Here is an 18,318-nt window from a genome sequence, read left to right on the forward strand (position 1 = left end):
TTTCCATGGTAACCATTTTCTAAATGAGTGTCAGTCATCTTCTATTTCAGACATTCGCTTAAAGGGATAATTCATTTAAATTACAAAATCACATATTTGGTTCCTTACCCTGAAACTAGTCTAAGAACAAAGACAAACTAAAAGGTTCTGTTTATGCAAGTCATGGACCCTTTCAGAGCAAGGAACCAAATATGTGGTATTGTAGTTTGGGTTAACCATTTCCTTTAGTATTAGTTTGTCACACTTTAATGTATCTGTGGTATAGTTGTTGCATTGTGACCTTTTCTATTCAGTGATCTTGTGAATGGATTAGGCTATTATTATTTTTAATAAAGTAGCTTAGGATATGACCTGAAACATCGTGAGAAAGTGTTGTGATGGTTAATGTTTGAAACCTGCTACATTTCTAATGAATTACGATGAGGCTTTTCTTTGATCCAATAAACACAAGACAAAAACATGTTTTTATATTTGTATTTCATCATTTCATTTTCCTGGTTGATGTAAGGCAGGAAGGTTCTTGTAGCTCAATGGAATGTTGACATGGAATGATTCCACTATAACTTGTCCATTTGACCCTTTGTGTTGTATAGGCCTAACCTATTTGCACTTGCATTAGCAGGGACTGAGATTATAATGGGGCATCAGCAGGAGTTGTCACATCCTTTTCAGTATTCCTCTCCTTCTTCATCTTCTTCATTGACACTGTCTGTGCCCACCTCTTCATAATCCTTCTCCAGGGCTGCCATGTCTTCTCTGGCCTCAGAGAACTCTCCCTCCTCCATGCCCTCTCCCACATACCAGTGCACAAAGGCCCTCTTGGCGTACATCAGGTCAAACTTGTGGTCGAGCCTAGCCCAGGCCTCAGCGATGGCGGTGGTGTTGCTCAGCATGCACACAGCCCTCTGAACCTTGGCCAGGTCTCCTCCAGGCACTACGGTGGGTGGTTGGTAGTTGATACCCACCTTGAAGCCAGTGGGACACCAGTCCACAAACTGGATGGTGCGCTTGGTCTTGATGGTGGCAATAGCGGAGTTGACATCTTTGGGCACAACATCACCACGGTACAGCAGGCAGCAGGCCATGTACTTGCCATGTCGAGGATCACACTTCACCATCTGATTGGCTGGCTCGAAGCAGGCATTAGTGATGTCAGCAACAGACAGCTGCTCATGGTAGGCCTTCTCAGCGGAGATGACTGGAGCATAGGTGGCCAGAGGGAAGTGGATACGGGGGTAGGGCACCAAGTTGGTTTGGAACTCTGTCAGGTCCACATTCAAGGCTCCGTCAAAGCGAAGGGAGGCGGTGATGGAGGAGACAATCTGACCAATGAGCCTGTTGAGGTTGGTGTAGCTGGGGCGGTCAATGTCCAGGTTCCTGCGGCAGATATCATAGATGGCCTCATTGTCCACCATGAAGGCACAGTCAGAGTGCTCCAGGGTGGTGTGGGTGGTCAGGATGGAGTTGTAAGGCTCCACCACAGCAGTGGACACCTGGGGAGCAGGGTAAACGGCAAACTCAAGCTTGGACTTCTTTCCGTAGTCGACTGAGAGGCGTTCCATCAGCAGGGAGGTGAAACCAGAACCGGTGCCTCCACCAAAGGAGTGGAAGATGAGGAAACCTTGGAGCCCAGTGCACTGGTCAGCCTGAATAAAACAGAGGGGAGGAATTGAGACACATTCTGGTATTCAATTCATACGTTTGGTATCAGTATTATGTTCTGAACCTGATATCGGAGAATTAACAATGTAGTGGCTTACCAGTTTGCGAGTCCTGTCAAGTACCATGTCAATTATCTCCTTTCCAATGGTGTAATGGCCACGGGCGTAGTTGTTGGCAGCATCTTCCTTGCCTGTGATCAGCTGCTCTGGGTGGAACAGCTGGCGGTAGATACCTGTACGCACCTCATCTGTGGAATAACAGATTGGAAAGAGGTTACAATCAATCATATGATTACGGATCCCTAACCGTGTGGAAGAAATGCCTGTTTTACACGTTGTGTTGTTTTACCTATAAACAGTAGGCTGATGAGATGTGGATACTAGTATGAACGTCCATGACTGCTTTTGTCAATTTACCTATGACGGTGGGCTCCAGGTCCACAAAGACTGCACGAGGTACGTGTTTTCCAGCCCCAGTCTCACTGAAGAAGGTGTTGAATGAGTCGTCTCCTCCTCCAATGGTCTTGTCGCTGGGCATCTGCCCATTAGGCTGAATACCATGCTCCAGGCAGTACAGCTCCCAGCAGGCATTGCCCATCTGTACTCCGGCTTGGCCGACATGCATGGAAATACACTCACGCTGCAGAGAAAAAGGAAGGAGCTTGTGTCATCATTCTTTTCCCATTTCAAGTTCGGACAAGTTTAGCCTGTTTAAGATGGCCGATGCCTAGACTTTTTGTTGAACTGCGGACAAGGATCCATGACCATGCAGTTAAAAGTGCAGACGTCTTTGAATTAAAGGAGAAGAACCGTGATCAGTCATGATTACTTTGTTCTCTAACATTTCCGAATACAGACTGCTCTAATGCATAACCCACAGTATCTCATGTGCTTTGCACAAAGTACACACATACTTATTGTCCCAATTTAGGGATCTCCCTTAGGGATCCAATGGAATTTCCTGTTGGCATAAAGCCGGGTTTTTTTTACCACGTTTTTACCACCTTCAAAGTATTATCAATTCAACATATACAATGGAAATCATTGTTTTATACTTGTCCGTTCTTCAATTCTTGCACATGTATCCCTCTTTTATAAACGACAGGTGCTTGAACTATGAGCTTGGTTCAATCTCAGCATGTGCTTGGCTGGTGTATTCTATGCAGCTGAATGCTGAGTCACATGGGACTTGTGTTACTGCAGCCCTACAAAGATTGAGCCCCCCCCCTCCCCTCCCCTCCCCGAAATCCATGTACAGCAGCCCAGCAGCAGCTCAGGGTGATACAGTGTGCTACAAAGAATCCATAGAGTAGGCCACTCCCCACCCCCACCCAGCCTTAAGCGCGCTGCTTTGTGTAACGTTCACCGGCAAGAGAGTTATCAGATTGCGCCTTCCGGAGTAGAAACTCTTAAACTACCTATGCCCGAGATGGGCTACATGTATTATCCCACCATCATTTCTAAAACTACTATGCCCAAGATGGGCTATATGTATGATGTACTGTCTTTATTACCCCCACAATCATTAATACATAACAAATAATAATAATTTAAAAATACCATTAACCAGAAGAAATAATGCCATGTCTACTTAGCCCTGCTGCCGTAACACGATATTCTATTTGACTAAATGAATGAAATACTGCTGACTGCAACGTTTTTTTAACCACTGTGGGGAAACTGCGCCAGTTTTCTGGCTTAAGTCGTGTATGTCCCGAAGCGAGTCACTTCTGAGCATACACTGAGCACACACTGCCCCGGCTTAATCCAAGTACAGTAACACCGCTTTTAATTGCCATCCATTAAATAAAAAAACATTTAACAATGAATAATGGTAATAATGATAGTATATGATCATAACATATTTAAAAGATAGGCTACACTTTTTTTGTGTTATTATTCACAATCGTTGTGTAGTTCTAAAGACACATGATCTTCTCTCTCTTTGTTATTTAGATAATAAAAAAATAGATTTGATATTTGTTTTTGTCTTTTGATAGATGCTGCATCATTACTCACCATTTTGGATGATTTTTCCTTCTAGCCGACGTTGAGGATTCGGAGAATGAAGGCTGCAATGGAGGAGAGGAGTCAAGGCGGGGTTTTTATAGAGAGAGTCTGGCGGAGGGGGGGAGCAGGAAGCGCCATGTTCTCTGTTGGCGGGAGTGACTGTTAGCACACAAAAGGGGCGGCCCCTCAGACAGAGCTATTAGATCTGCTTTCAAAACACATAGGTTACTCCACACTCAAAGGTCGTTTTTTAATCCAATACAGTGTTTTAATCACTGCAGAAAATGCAGAAAATGCAGAAATGCACATGCAGAAAATGCTCTGCAACATAACGTTACACAGTGGGAATAGAGAAACACTGTTTAAATGGTCTTGAGGGGAAGTAAGTGAGCTCAACAGTGAAAGACAGTGTTAGGGAGGGGTTACCTTCTACTTAGCACAGACAGTAGAGATGTAAACTGAAAGCTCTTTGTCTAAAATATAGAGAGAATCTTGTTCAAATGAAACCTTTTTTCAGTCAGTAGAGTAAGCGTGAAAATAATGTCTTGATACTTCAGCTCTGCTCAAAAACCACACCTTAGACTTCTTGATATTCTCTTGTGTGGGTCTTAGTTCTCCAGAGACTGGAATGTAAAATGGAATAAACATACTTGTTATGACTAAAACATTTAGAGAATACTGCCAGTTAACTGTCACCACTACTTTTTCAGGTTTCTTTGACCAATTGTTGCGATAGTTTCACAATGTATATATGTCATGTATGGGGGTTGGTGAGGCTCTTTGAATATAGTGATGCATACAAAAGTAGAACCCCTCCTTTAAGAGCTTGTAAAGACGATCAATGTGTTGATTGTCATTTAAACAATGAAACCAAATGTGTTTTGGAAACATGCAAATATTAAAGAGACAGAAGAATGCAGTGTCTGCATGGATTGTTTCATATGCACACTATGAAGTGAATGTTGGTCCTCAACAAAATGTTTTTATGTTCACGTTTTCCCTAAAAGGTGTTCAAATTACTTTGCCTTGTTGAAACAATGTCTTGTGAAAATGCAAGGTTTATTGAATACAAATTCTTATGTTGCATTTCAAGTAGATATTAATTACAGATTAATTAAGGTATTTTACAAATTATGTATAGAACCCCTGTCCCTTCCTCCTCTTCCTCATCCTCTATACTGTGAACATTTGAATATACATTCATTAGTGGATAGTTAATAAAAACACATAATTACAGAATAATTTAGATAGTTCACAAACATCATTCTTTACAAGAGTTAATCACCTAATCTAATATCTAATATTCCTCCCCCTCCTCCTCTCCATCCCCTACACTGTCTGTGCCCACCTCTTCATAATCCTTCTCCAGGGCTGCCATGTCTTCTCTGGCCTCAGAGAACTCTCCCTCCTCCATGCCCTCTCCCACATACCAGTGCACAAAGGCCCTCTTGGCGTACATCAGGTCAAACTTGTGGTCGAGCCTAGCCCAGGCCTCAGCGATGGCGGTGGTGTTGCTCAGCATGCACACAGCCCTCTGAACCTTGGCCAGGTCTCCTCCAGGCACTACGGTGGGTGGTTGGTAGTTGATACCTACCTTGAAGCCAGTGGGACACCAGTCCACAAACTGGATGGTGCGCTTGGTCTTGATGGTGGCAATGGCAGAGTTGACATCTTTGGGCACAACATCACCACGGTACAGCAGGCAGCAGGCCATGTACTTGCCATGTCGAGGATCACACTTCACCATCTGATTGGCTGGCTCGAAACAGGCATTTGTGATCTCGGCCACAGATAACTGCTCATGGTAGGCCTTCTCAGCGGAGATGACTGGAGCATAGGTGGCCAGAGGGAAGTGGATACGGGGGTAGGGCACCAAGTTGGTTTGGAACTCTGTCAGGTCCACATTCAAGGCTCCGTCAAAGCGAAGGGAGGCGGTGATGGAGGAGACAATCTGACCAATGAGCCTGTTGAGGTTGGTGTAGGTGGGACGCTCAATGTCCAGGTTCCTGCGGCAGATATCATAGATGGCCTCATTGTCCACCATGAAGGCACAGTCAGAGTGCTCCAGGGTGGTGTGGGTGGTCAGGATGGAGTTGTAAGGCTCCACCACAGCAGTGGACACCTGGGGAGCTGGATAGATGGCAAACTCAAGCTTGGACTTCTTTCCGTAGTCGACTGAGAGGCGTTCCATCAGCAGGGAGGTGAAACCAGAACCAGTGCCTCCACCAAAGGAGTGGAAGATGAGGAAACCTTGGAGCCCAGTGCACTGGTCAGCCTGAATAAAACAGAGGGGAGCGTGTTAAGAGGAGAGGCCCTTGTTTTTCATCATATTCATGTTTTAATAGAGGAAAGAAGCACACTTACATGAGTATTAGAGTCTAGAATTATCTTACCAGCTTGCGAGTCCTGTCAAGCACCAGGTCGATGATCTCCTTGCCGATAGTGTAATGGCCACGGGCGTAGTTGTTGGCAGCATCCTCCTTGCCTGTGATCAGCTGCTCAGGGTGGAACAGCTGACGATAGGTCCCGGTTCGCACCTCATCTATAGGGAGACATTTATTGACTACACAACTGATGGCTTTTAAATCTAATGGTAGTTGAAATCAACCAACGGTTAAAAGCTTGTCTTTACCGATAACGGTGGGCTCCAGGTCCACCATGACTGCACGAGGTACGTGTTTTCCCGCCCCAGTCTCACTAAAAAAGGTGTTGAAGGAGTCGTCTCCTCCTCCAATGGTCTTATCACTGGGCATCTGCCCATCAGGCTGAATACCATGCTCCAAGCAGTATAGCTCCCAGCATGCATTCCCAATCTGAGCTCCAGCTTGGCCAACATGGATGGAGATGCATTCACGCTTTAGAAAGAAAGGCAAAACGTTTTGAAAACCTTTCAAGCAAGCTGCTTTGACATTAGCTTTCCCTACCTCTGTAGTAATGTGATATTAAACTACTGTAGGAGCAACTTCATACTAACATGTTGTTAAATGGTAATGATATAATTGCATACTACAGTAGGCTACATTTAGTTCAGGTTTGAACAGTTTGTCCTATTACACCTTATTCCAATTGTGTAATAACACAAACACTTAACTCCATTACTATGCAATTGAATAGCAAATATTAATGTACTGTAATGTAACAGCATCATGCCAATACAATGTTGGTCTGAGTAATCACAGAGTTACTGCATTGATGTAGGGGCAACATTGCAGTCTGACCTGAATTTCTAACCATATTCTCTGTGGCATGTTTAGTGTTTCTTTTTACAATGAACATAGTTAAATAGTTATATTGATCATAAAAGCAAAGCTAACCAGAAAATGTCTGAAATCCATTAACTATTAATTTTTAATTTAATAATATAGAACATGAAACTTTTTTTTTTACTTTTATATGCGCAAAATTATTATATTTATAAATGTTCCTCACCATGTTTGATTCTCTTGTATCGGTTGGTCAGAGTTTGGAATTTGTGGATGCCGTGTCTGTTAGAAGTACAGGGGGCTGCTTTATAGCCACGCAAGATTGCTAGGCAACAGCTGTGCATGTTGTGGTAATCGGAGAACTTGGATAAATTGACACCTTCTTAGATTATTAACTGAAAGATAGGGGTGAGAACAAAGAGTAAATGCATTGCTATGCTACACCGCACAGACCCAAGGAATGGTGGCATGCCTTCTGTTAGACAGATGGGTTACTACCAAACAAAGAAGCTCAATAACAGCGAAATACGACCCATATTTACGATATGTGTTCACTTTGCTTCCCGGCGATTGCCCCACCCCACCTCCCCTCCCAGCCGCCCCCCAACAAGAGGAACGTTGACTCCTAGTATCAGTGTACCCTCCTCCCAGACCTCCACTGTCTGCACACTCTGGGCTTCAATTTAGCTTTCGCACTATGCTTGTTTACACGTACCATATTTATTATATTGGTCTAATTATACATCTTAAATCTAATTCATTCTAATCATCTAATTATACATCTTAAATATATGTAACATACCTCAAGACCTACTGCCCTTGTTCAACTGTAGGCCTATCAATGATATTCTTCTAATGTATATTCAATTCTTATATTCATTTATGTATACTAACTGTAATACCTTATATGGTAATACTAAGCACTGTCTACAGTATTCATTTGTTTGCACTATGACACTTTTTGCACTATCTGGCCAGATGATAAACTACATTTCGTTGTCTCAGTAAGCTACTTGTACTCTGTGCAGTGTTAATAAAGTTGAATCTAAATTAATCTTTATTTCCATCACTGAATTGTTCGGTCTCAATGTAATCTTAGATTGCTCGAATACTTGTAATACATTTTGAGATTAAACATTTATGTCTTCATATGACTAGATAGTGGCTTTTGTTTTACAGTAGTTTATGTTACTATTCAGATTGTTATTGATGCATTTATTTTAAAGGACATTGTTCAAATTGACAGTGCAAACTGTACAAATGCAAAGGATCCATTTTCTTGAGACCATGTCCCATTGCCCTGAAGAAAGAAAATGGATGCCTCCCCAGGGTGACCTGAATAGGCTTTTGTTACAGGAGATCATTGTCCCGTCACCATAGCAATAGAGCTTAGTTTGCAATGCAAATTTACCTACAGGTGAACAAGCACCTGGAGGGAAGCTTAGGTGACAATAACAGAGTGCTGAAGTAGATGTCTGTGGTCTACAAAGTTAAAACAAGTATTTACATACAAGGTTTCCTTACTTTCAAAAGATAAGGTTTTATCAATTTTTATCATTAACAGTACAGAATGTTAGCCTGACATGTCTATGATAAGAGCATATACTGTACCTTGCTTATCTAGTTTTATGGTTCATGCAGTCAATTGCACACCTCCCACTCAGTATTTGGTTTGATTTTGTTTATGGTCATCATAACAATTGTGGTTGGACCACTGCTGTTGAGTTTGCTGTCAAAATACCAAACCGACGGTACAAGCCCTGTAGCTATGATAGTGTTTGACTGTAACCATAGATACTCGAGGAACAGCCAGTATTCACCATGTGAGGATTGACAGAACATGGCTTACTTAATCTTTTCTTGAGTAGTAATAATATACTGTTTACAACTGGCAGTCCGCTGAGGATGGCGGCTTGTTCCCTAGGAAAGGAGATCTGAGTTGGCAGGCAGACGACCGTGAGCTGACCTTAACGCACAAAGTGATGTGTTTATAGAACTCAACAGTCTTAACAAAACACGTTACCACATCTGGGGGAGACAGGAGAATAGCTGAGGAGAGATAGAGAGCACACCATTAGTTTTAGTAATTGCTGTGTGTGGTGGTTGTCAGAGAATTGTCTTTACACATTCCACATGATACGACTGACTTGCTTTGGGGCAAAACTTGTCACTACGGAATAGTTCTAGTTCAGAGACTGCAGACTTCGGGGTATATGCAGAAAGAGGTATTGAGCAAGCATGACACATGAATAGAGGGCATTGACATGGCTTTTTTATTTAGTATTTCTTTCACAAAATAATGTCATTTATAAGAAATGCCATTTCAAATGCAGTTAGAGAATTGTCACTGTTATGTATGCAATGAAAGTTAACAGTTGTTCATGGGGTTACAACACTAAACATTCGTGGTCTTCACATCTTACGACCTTAGTACTCTTCTCCCTCCTCCTCTCCCTCGTCCCCTACACTGTCTGTGCCCACCTCTTCATAATCCTTCTCCAGGGCTGCCATGTCTTCTCTGGCCTCAGAGAACTCTCCCTCCTCCATGCCCTCTCCCACATACCAGTGCACAAAGGCCCTCTTGGCGTACATCAGGTCAAACTTGTGGTCGAGCCTAGCCCAGGCCTCAGCGATGGCGGTGGTGTTGCTCAGCATGCACACAGCCCTCTGAACCTTGGCCAGGTCTCCTCCAGGCACTACGGTGGGTGGTTGGTAGTTGATACCCACCTTGAAGCCAGTGGGACACCAGTCCACAAACTGGATGGTGCGCTTGGTCTTGATGGTGGCAATGGCAGAGTTGACATCTTTGGGCACAACATCACCACGGTACAGCAGGCAGCAGGCCATGTACTTGCCATGTCGAGGATCACACTTCACCATCTGATTGGCTGGCTCGAAACAGGCATTTGTGATCTCAGAGACAGATAACTGCTCATGGTAGGCCTTCTCAGCGGAGATGACTGGAGCATAGGTGGCCAGAGGGAAGTGGATACGGGGGTAGGGCACCAAGTTGGTTTGGAACTCTGTCAGGTCCACATTCAAGGCTCCGTCAAAGCGAAGGGAGGCGGTGATAGAGGAGACAATCTGACCAATGAGCCTGTTGAGATTGGTGTAGGTGGGGCGGTCAATGTCCAGGTTCCTGCGGCAGATATCATAGATGGCCTCATTGTCCACCATGAAGGCACAGTCAGAGTGCTCCAGGGTGGTGTGGGTGGTCAGGATGGAGTTGTAAGGCTCCACCACAGCAGTGGACACCTGGGGAGCTGGATAGATGGCAAACTCAAGCTTGGACTTCTTTCCGTAGTCGACTGAGAGGCGTTCCATCAGCAGGGAGGTGAAACCAGAACCAGTGCCTCCACCAAAGGAGTGGAAGATGAGGAAACCTTGGAGCCCAGTGCACTGGTCAGCCTGAATAAAACAGAGGGGAGCGTGTTAAGAGGAGAGGCCCTTGTTTTTCATAATATTCATGTTTTAATAGAGGAAAGAAGTACAATTACATGAGTAACAGAGTCTAGAATTATCTTACCAGTTTGCGAGTCCTGTCAAGCACCAGGTCGATGATCTCCTTGCCAATAGTGTAATGGCCACGGGCATAGTTGTTGGCAGCATCCTCCTTGCCTGTGATCAGCTGCTCAGGGTGGAACAACTGACGATAGGTCCCGGTTCGCACCTCATCTGGGGACATGACATGTGCTCTTATTATTCACTTGATGAGGTGTGGATACTAGTATGAACGTCCATGACTAATTTGTCAATTTATTTACCTATGACGGTGGGCTCCAGGTCCACAAAGACTGCACGAGGTACGTGTTTTCCAGCCCCAGTCTCACTGAAGAAGGTGTTGAATGAGTCGTCTCCTCCTCCAATGGTCTTGTCGCTGGGCATCTGCCCATCAGGCTGAATACCATGCTCCAGGCAGTACAGCTCCCAACATGCATTGCCCATCTGGACTCCGGCTTGGCCGACATGAACAGAGATGCACTCACGCTTGAAAGAGGGATAGGACAGAAAATTACATATTAACCTTTGGGAAAACCACAACTACAAGCTGATTCAATTTAGATATAGAGCAAGTAATTAAACAACATTAACCATGAGAACAATGTTTCTTTTCATTTAAACTATATATATATATTTATTTATTTTACAGAATTGTATTAATTCTCAAACAAATAGACTGCATTTCATTGCCATCCACAGAGTGAAAATACAAAAAAATTGATGAAATACAGTTGGGCACACATTATATACAACTACATTATATCAGGATTCTTTTTCATGAAATTATTAATTTCTATCCACTCCATATATTTTTGTGTGAATGATTCTGTCAAGGCATGGAACAAAAAGCAGTTCAGTGTAAAAAAAAAAACAGCATCTAAAAGCTTACCATTATTGCGGTTTCTTCAGGCTGACGTTAGGGATCTGCTTGAGAAGTCTTCGGTGTGTGTCTCTGTGGCAGTTCCTCTGTATTTATAGGGCTTGTGAACACCTTGGCAACCACACTTTGTTGTTGGTAACAGAGGGGTTAACTCTTGTTTGTATGATCGAGGAGGCTCTGCCTGTGAAGAGGAAAGCCAATAATTGAGCACACAGTGCAAACAAGCCGGTCACACATCAATAACCTCTCGACATCCACAAAGATAATGTGTAACCCTGACCGACCAATCAACCGCACCTTATAAGACAATAAGTTGCCTAGGGGACTTTCGTTAGATCTTTTCACACCAGAGAACAATCCATGCTACCACAATTGTTTGAGAACAACATACTCTATTAGTGGGGATACCACAGCCTTGTTAAAGACAGAATATTTTGCTTTGTTTGAATGCCCTTCCCCCATAGCTCTGTTGCTTGGACCATTGTTATGTGTAAGGCCCACCTCCCCCTCCCTCCTCTGGTCCCAGCAGCCTGGCAGGGGTCTGTTGTGTTTAATGCCTGGTTGTGTGTAACCTGTGGTAACGGCAACAGCCTAGGTAACGGCTACTCCATTGCAACCCTCTCATTCAAACAGCTATTGTTGGTATGGTTTTGTGGAACAAAGGCTTGATGCAGGAAACTATCTACCTACTGTATGCAGTATAGTGTCCTCTAATAGTGTATACATCATTTGAAGTTTCATAGATGCCAAGCAATCTTTCTTGCGTTGGTTGTTCAAATTGTTTATTTTTATTTGTTTATCTATTTCATATCATACCTGGTAAATTAAATTAAATAAAAGTTGAGGTAACTGCCAACTGAGGAAACAACCGTAGCTTGAGACACAAGCCAACTCTCCACCACCTCTCGCCAATCATAATGGGTAAACAATTACAAATTGATGTTTCAATTTCTCAAACTGATCCTGATATTTTGCCTCTCTCTGAAACCCGGTTGAAGATTAGTAATAGTGATTCTGAGGTGGCCATAAATGATTATGACATCTTTAGAATTGATAAACCTGGTAAAAGAGGTGGTGGGGTGGCTATTTATGTCAAATCTTGTTATACAGTATACTGTCTCTATTTTACACTCTGTAACTTTACCTAATTTAGGGTAGTGGTGGTCTAGTGGATAGTGAGTTGGACTTGGGATCGGAAGGTTGTGAGTTCAAATCCCGCCTGAAGCCACACCACTACTAGTGTGCCCTTGGGTAAGGCACTTAGCCCTCAGTTACACCAGGGGGAATGTCCCTGTAATTCGTAATTGTAAGTCGCTTTGGATAAAAGCGTCTGCTAAATGGCAAAATTAAATTAAATTAAATTAATTGTTTTGAATTCATTGCTCTCAATGTTGATTGTGGATTCAACAATTCTCTTATAGTTATAGGGATCTATAGACCTCCTTCAGCCTCTGCTTGGTCTATTGATCTATTGGCTGGGTTACTCTCTAACTATGTCAATTCTAAATTTATAGTTTTGGGAGATTTTGATATTTACTGGATGTCAAATGCCTCAGACCATTTAAATGATATCTTTTCTAGTCTTAATTGATCCCAGTTGATAAATGAACCTAGTAGACCTAATCTGAAGAATCCTTAAGGTCTACCTTAATTTTCTCTAATAGGAGTAACACAATTACTGCTAGTGGTGTCCTTGATGTAGGTATTAGTGATCATTGTCCTATTGCATGCATTAGAGACACACATATGACGAGTACTCCCTCTAGAATTACTATTAGGAGAAATCTAAGAAATGTTAATGAACAGGTGTTTTTAAATTACCTTTATAACAGTGATATTTACTTACTTCTGCTATTCCTGATGTTGAATTAGCATTAGATTTTTAAAAACCAAAACGTTCTTATCTATTGTACATTTTAAAACAGTTTAGAGTAAAGAACAGATAGTCCTTGGATTTCCTCTGAATTGTCATCCTTATTCTTGCCCAGAAACTGGGCTCTGGCTCTTTCTTAAACTCTCTGCCCTCTTAATTGCTGAACATTTGACTCATATTTTTAATCTCTTAATTTCTACTTGTGTAATTCCTAGAGTCTGGAAAACTGCACGTCCTCCATTTGCACAAAGGTGGAGATAATGGCGCTTCTCCATAGACCAGACCGGGACGGTACAGCGGTACAGTACAACGCATTTGTATCCTACCCGTACCGTATTTTCAGAAACGCTTTCCATTATCCACAACAGACCCGGAGCGAGTCGGGACAGTCCCCACTTCTGTTCGCTAGCTACATTACTTGATACCTTCACTGCGGGGTTCGACAGAAACACAGGGCTCTCAAGTCTCACGCATTGGGCGTGAGACAAGGTGTGGCATGTGAGCGTGTGAACGGGTTGAAATGCGTGTACTTGAGAGCCCTGGAAACATTGTAACATAATTGCTAAACAAGTTGTAAAATGATTTGGGGGGCCAATATCTTTAGCTAGCTAAAGTAACTAGCTTACTATATTGTGGTCTTAGCAGTTAGTAAAAGAACAGGATTAAACCTACAATACTGAGACCGAAGCTACAATATGTCTGAAGCTACTGGGACCATTCGTGACTGGCCTACAGGCAATCAAATACTAGGTGAACATGTGTGTAGAGAGGAATAAACTTGGGTTTCATGCATTTCAAGTGGCATCCTTGTAATCATGACGAAGCAGTCATGTCTAAGAATGCATTTCACCATGTAAATTCCCAATATAGTGACAATACCACCACTCATCCAGACTTAGCTGGGGTGCTGCAGCTGAAGAGTATCAAATATAGCACACTCAAATATGCGCAGAAAACGATGTTTATTGCGAGCTTTCGGTCTCAAGGCTCTCGAACCATTGTAAAGAACAGCTGTATGACGCGTCACTTATCAATCAAACCAATCAACGGTCTGCAGCGTCACATCGTAGAAGGGTAGCTAAAATAAGTCCGGGTACTACGGCCTGGTACGGGCGAGTTGGCAGTGGAGAAAGCCAAAACAAAGCGGGAGTACGGGTTCTGGTACGGTAAGGGAGAAGCGCCATGATCTGCAACGCACTTTAAAGATTGATGTACTGTACTTCCAAACTTTGCACAGTTCATCTATAATCACTGTACTTCAGTTTGTAATTGTTTTAGCTGAATTGTTTTATCTTTTATTCTTAGTTTTTATTCTCGTATCCTTGTTTTTATTCTTCATTTTATTCTGTGCATGTGTTTACGTTTTACTTTGTTTTATCTATGTTATACTAGTGAGTCCGATTTAATGCAAGGATACTAGTTAATGTAATTTGGGGATTAATATATTTGTTTGATTTTTAAAATTGTAGCTACATTTCAATAAAAACATGACTAACACTAACCCGTGTTTTGAGGTTGTTCAAAACTTCTGACCGGTATTGTATTTTTATATTGTATGCTCCTGTTAACAGAATAAGTATACTACCTAAATAATTTCTGGCAAATTTCCAATCTCCCTTTTCTCTCCAAAATACTGGAACGTGTAATTACTCTAATCCCACCTGCATTTGAACAACCTGCTTGCAGATTTTCAATCTGGATTCTGTTAAAGGGACACTTCACCATTTTAGAACCTCATATTTTAACGTTCTGTATTTTTGAATGATGAGAGAAAGGGTCATAAGGAAATTAAAAGGTAAAGTGTAGCTATCCTGGTTTTAATTTGATTGTATTCTTTTATTATCGTATTATTTTTGGTTTTAAATTAATCGTATTTCTTGCAAGCTCTTGACAAGACATCAGTTTGTCAAGTAAAACACAAAACCACTAGCCTCCAAGATGCAGTTCCAGGGGATGTTAGCGAGGGGGCAGGATATAGACTCCTTTGTTATCTTTTCGCTCCTGGCAATAATGCTCCACTATGGCTGCTATGCCGACGACACTATCATCCAAACCCACTGCGCCCCACCCCCCATTATCATCAACCTAAATTATATCAAGAGCTGGATGACCAAAAACGTCCTCAAAACTAACGACAACGAAGTCATGCTCCTACAAATCAGTTATTTTTAAAAAAATCCAACGAGTTCAATATCTCCAATGATGATATGATATCCCTCTTCCCTCCGACCCTGTCGTAGGCTCGTAGCCTATATTAATGTAGCGCCTTTTATTTGAACCTTATATCAAATATATAGGCCAACTGTTTTTTCCCCCTCCTGATTCATCTGATTCCTACCCTCACTAGCACTCCCTTCACAGTGCGTTCAGATGTTTATAGTCATATCTAAGAGCTGAACAACGCAGAAATACTAATTGATTCCTTCCTTTTATGCCTTTGTCACCGACTACTGAAATATAGCGGGGGGTGACAAAGGTACAGCATCTTCTCTGGATTACCTAGCTCCTCAATAAACGACAACCCTTCCAAAGCTCTGCTGCCAGAATTCCGACGTTCCATAAAACAGGCAATCACATCACATCACACAACCGTTATCATGGTGCTACACAATAGCGCATCTTTAAAACCCTCCTACTCACCCTACGGTTCTCTCCAGCGACTGGCAGCCCCCCCCTCCGTCCCACAGAACTACACCCCATCACGCGCCTCGCGTTCCTCCTCCTCTGTCGCCCCCCACCCTCGCTTCCGCGCCGCCCCAAGACCAGTAGCCTACTGTCTTCCACACACATCAGAAACGCAGGTCATTAAAAATTCAACTCAAAACCCACATTCAGGCTTGTTTTTAGCTAGCCCGCATCTATTTTAAGCTTTATTGGTTCTCCCACTGTTATATCTCCACCCTTTTTATTTGGCTTATATAAATTAAATAAATAATATTTATTTATATAAGGCTGTTTACCAGGCTGTGTTTGATTTGATACATTTGTGTTTTATCTCCCGTTTTATCTTTTTTAGTGTAAAATGGCTTTGGGATGTTTTGAAAGACTAGGCTAATGAAACATTTTTATATTCACTCAGGGCCCAGAGCCCATCAAGTGATGGAGAAACGGGACTGCAGGGCGGTGCTGAAATTGGGAGCTATTCAAATGCTGTGCAAAATTCTGTCAAGTCACGCAAATCACTCCACTCTGCCATCTGGTGTTACAATATGGAGACTGCAAGAGAAGAACTGCAGGACAGCTGGAGTGAGGCGAGGGGTGGTTGTGTGCCTTCTGTTTTTTGTCCTGCTTAGTTACTGTATGTAGGACTCATGGTACAACATCCACTACACTACCAGTGACCATTGTGCCACTTTGAGTTTATTATCACTCAACTCTGAACTAATCATTAAAGGCCCCACTTTCAGATGACATGACACCAAGGGTGAAGTTCCTCAGCTTCAACCATAGGTTAATCTTTCCCAAATGCAATACAGAAAGTTGAGACATTCATTCTTACCGACAGCTTGCCTATTATACCTCTGAACTCCCATGATGCTCTGGCCTTTGTTTATTGGCTGACATCCTTTTTCGATGTATTTGTATCGATTTGGATCTGGTATAATATAGTAGGCTTGAATGCTATGCTAACTTTCTATAAGATGTTTGCGGAATATGTTTATGTTATTGTTATTATCTGTTGTGGCAACTGAATTTCCCTGCAGGGTTTAATAACGTTTTTTCTGATGTGATCTAAAAAAGCAGGATAAATAAAGAACACAGTGTTCAGTGTTGAGCCTGTCTTTAATGTTACAGAGAAGACTGCTGGTTACAGGCTTGATCAGACATGCCATCAACTAACAGACAATACATTAGTAATATTTGTTCACAGTGTGATCAGATTTAGATCTAAAAGTTGAACACATCTGCTTGCCTCATTTGACTTGAGTTTAGCTTTGGTTTTCAGCAGGACACAAAATGGGCATTGGTATAACTGGGCTTGGGGATATGGATAAATGAATACACTGATATACTTGTTTGTTTAACTCCATCACTTCTTTAACCAGAACTTACATTTCTAAGCCTTTCTGAACATGTTTTTCATTACTCATGCTGCTGCAATCGAATCACCTTCCAGCCATCACCAACACGTTCCATCACCGATAGATATGTGAGGATATTATGATCTTGATCATGATGAGTAAAGGGAGGATTATTATTCATCGAGCTTCACTCCTCGTAGAGTGATGCCCAAACCTGAGTTCTACTGAAGCTGATACCACAGAGAGCATGTTCATGCCATGCCTTGTGCTCCAGTGTTTCACAAAGGCTGTCAACAGTCAGGTGTCCAGGAATCCTTTTCACAGTAAAGGAACTGATACAAAAATATACAGTTCTGAATAGCACATCGGTTTGTGTACGCTGACCACTGTTCCAATCACTAGTGTTTCAGGGGGATAACAGGCTAGTGTGTCTTGTTTTTTTTTGTTTTTCTCTAACTACTGCTTAGGAAGAGAGAGGAACAGAAGAACAGAAAGAAACAGAGGCAGGGAGAAAAACATGTCATCTAGTGGGAGCCCCCCCCCCCCCGAGTCAAGAGGCCAGTGAAACAATAGACAAATCACATAAGGTCACATGGTTTCAGAACAGAAACAGTCTTTTTGCATTTCTTAGGTCAAAATAGAAAGAGGACATTGAGACTTAAAGTATAGTGATGTGGGGAGCAGGAAAAGAGAGAGAACCTGTTTCAGTGAATATATTTTGAGTTGTCAGTCACTAATAATCCACGCAGCCAGACCCACAGATGGAAGGATGGTGAGACTAGTAGAGTGGATTATCCCATTCATGTGACCAACAGCAAATGTGCATGCATTATTCTCATTCTTCTGGATGTGAGCAGGCCTGCCTGCCTGTCTGTCTGTCTGTTTGTCTGTCTGTATGTATGTATATATAACTCAAAGTCAGTGCCTCATACACAACCACCAAATGCCTCTCTACCATCTCTATCTCAGCTCACTCTGTGATATTACTTACCCACACATGTTAATGAAATAGGAACACAGGGACAAAAGCCACAGGTTGTTAAGCCCCAACTTCGACATGTCCAAACAAAAGTAATAATGAAGAAAAAAGTAATCCCGATGTTCCCTATGATAACATTTGAAATCCCAGCAAACGTAGAGGGAGATAGCGACGTTGAGAACACATCAG

The 18,318-nt window shown here is 42.4% G+C and overlaps 3 protein-coding genes across 3 annotated transcripts; all 3 read right to left on the minus strand.

The window, feature by feature from the left end:
* Positions 1-490: 490 nt before the first annotated feature.
* Positions 491-3,689, minus strand: LOC308158721 (tubulin alpha chain-like). The gene is made up of 4 exons (XM_080532413.1): positions 3,681-3,689; positions 2,079-2,301; positions 1,761-1,909; positions 491-1,646 (listed from the first exon to the last, which is right to left on the minus strand). Exons 1-4 carry the CDS (start codon positions 3,681-3,683, stop codon positions 669-671), a joined length of 1,353 nt encoding a protein of 450 aa, XP_080388539.1. The 5' UTR covers positions 3,684-3,689; the 3' UTR covers positions 491-668.
* A 1,279-nt stretch (positions 3,690-4,968) lies between these two features.
* LOC308158804 (tubulin alpha-1A chain-like) lies at positions 4,969-6,529 on the minus strand (the record flags this gene model as incomplete). Its single annotated transcript, XM_080532503.1, has 3 exons — positions 6,304-6,529; positions 6,065-6,213; positions 4,969-5,946 (listed from the first exon to the last, which is right to left on the minus strand). The coding sequence occupies exons 1-3, from the start codon at positions 6,422-6,424 to the stop codon at positions 4,969-4,971; spliced, it is 1,248 nt and encodes a 415-aa protein (XP_080388629.1). The 5' UTR covers positions 6,425-6,529.
* Positions 6,530-9,301: 2,772 nt separating this feature from the next.
* Positions 9,302-10,858, minus strand: LOC308158805 (tubulin alpha-1A chain-like; the record flags this gene model as incomplete). The annotated part of the gene is made up of 3 exons (XM_080532504.1): positions 10,639-10,858; positions 10,401-10,549; positions 9,302-10,282 (listed from the first exon to the last, which is right to left on the minus strand). Exons 1-3 carry the CDS (start codon positions 10,817-10,819, stop codon positions 9,302-9,304), a joined length of 1,311 nt encoding a protein of 436 aa, XP_080388630.1. The 5' UTR covers positions 10,820-10,858.
* Positions 10,859-18,318: the final 7,460 nt, after the last annotated feature.

This window comes from Nansenia antarctica (assembly GCF_963989245.1).
Source record: "Nansenia antarctica genome assembly, chromosome: 5".
In the NCBI taxonomy this organism is placed as follows: Eukaryota; Metazoa; Chordata; class Actinopteri; order Argentiniformes; family Microstomatidae; genus Nansenia; species Nansenia antarctica.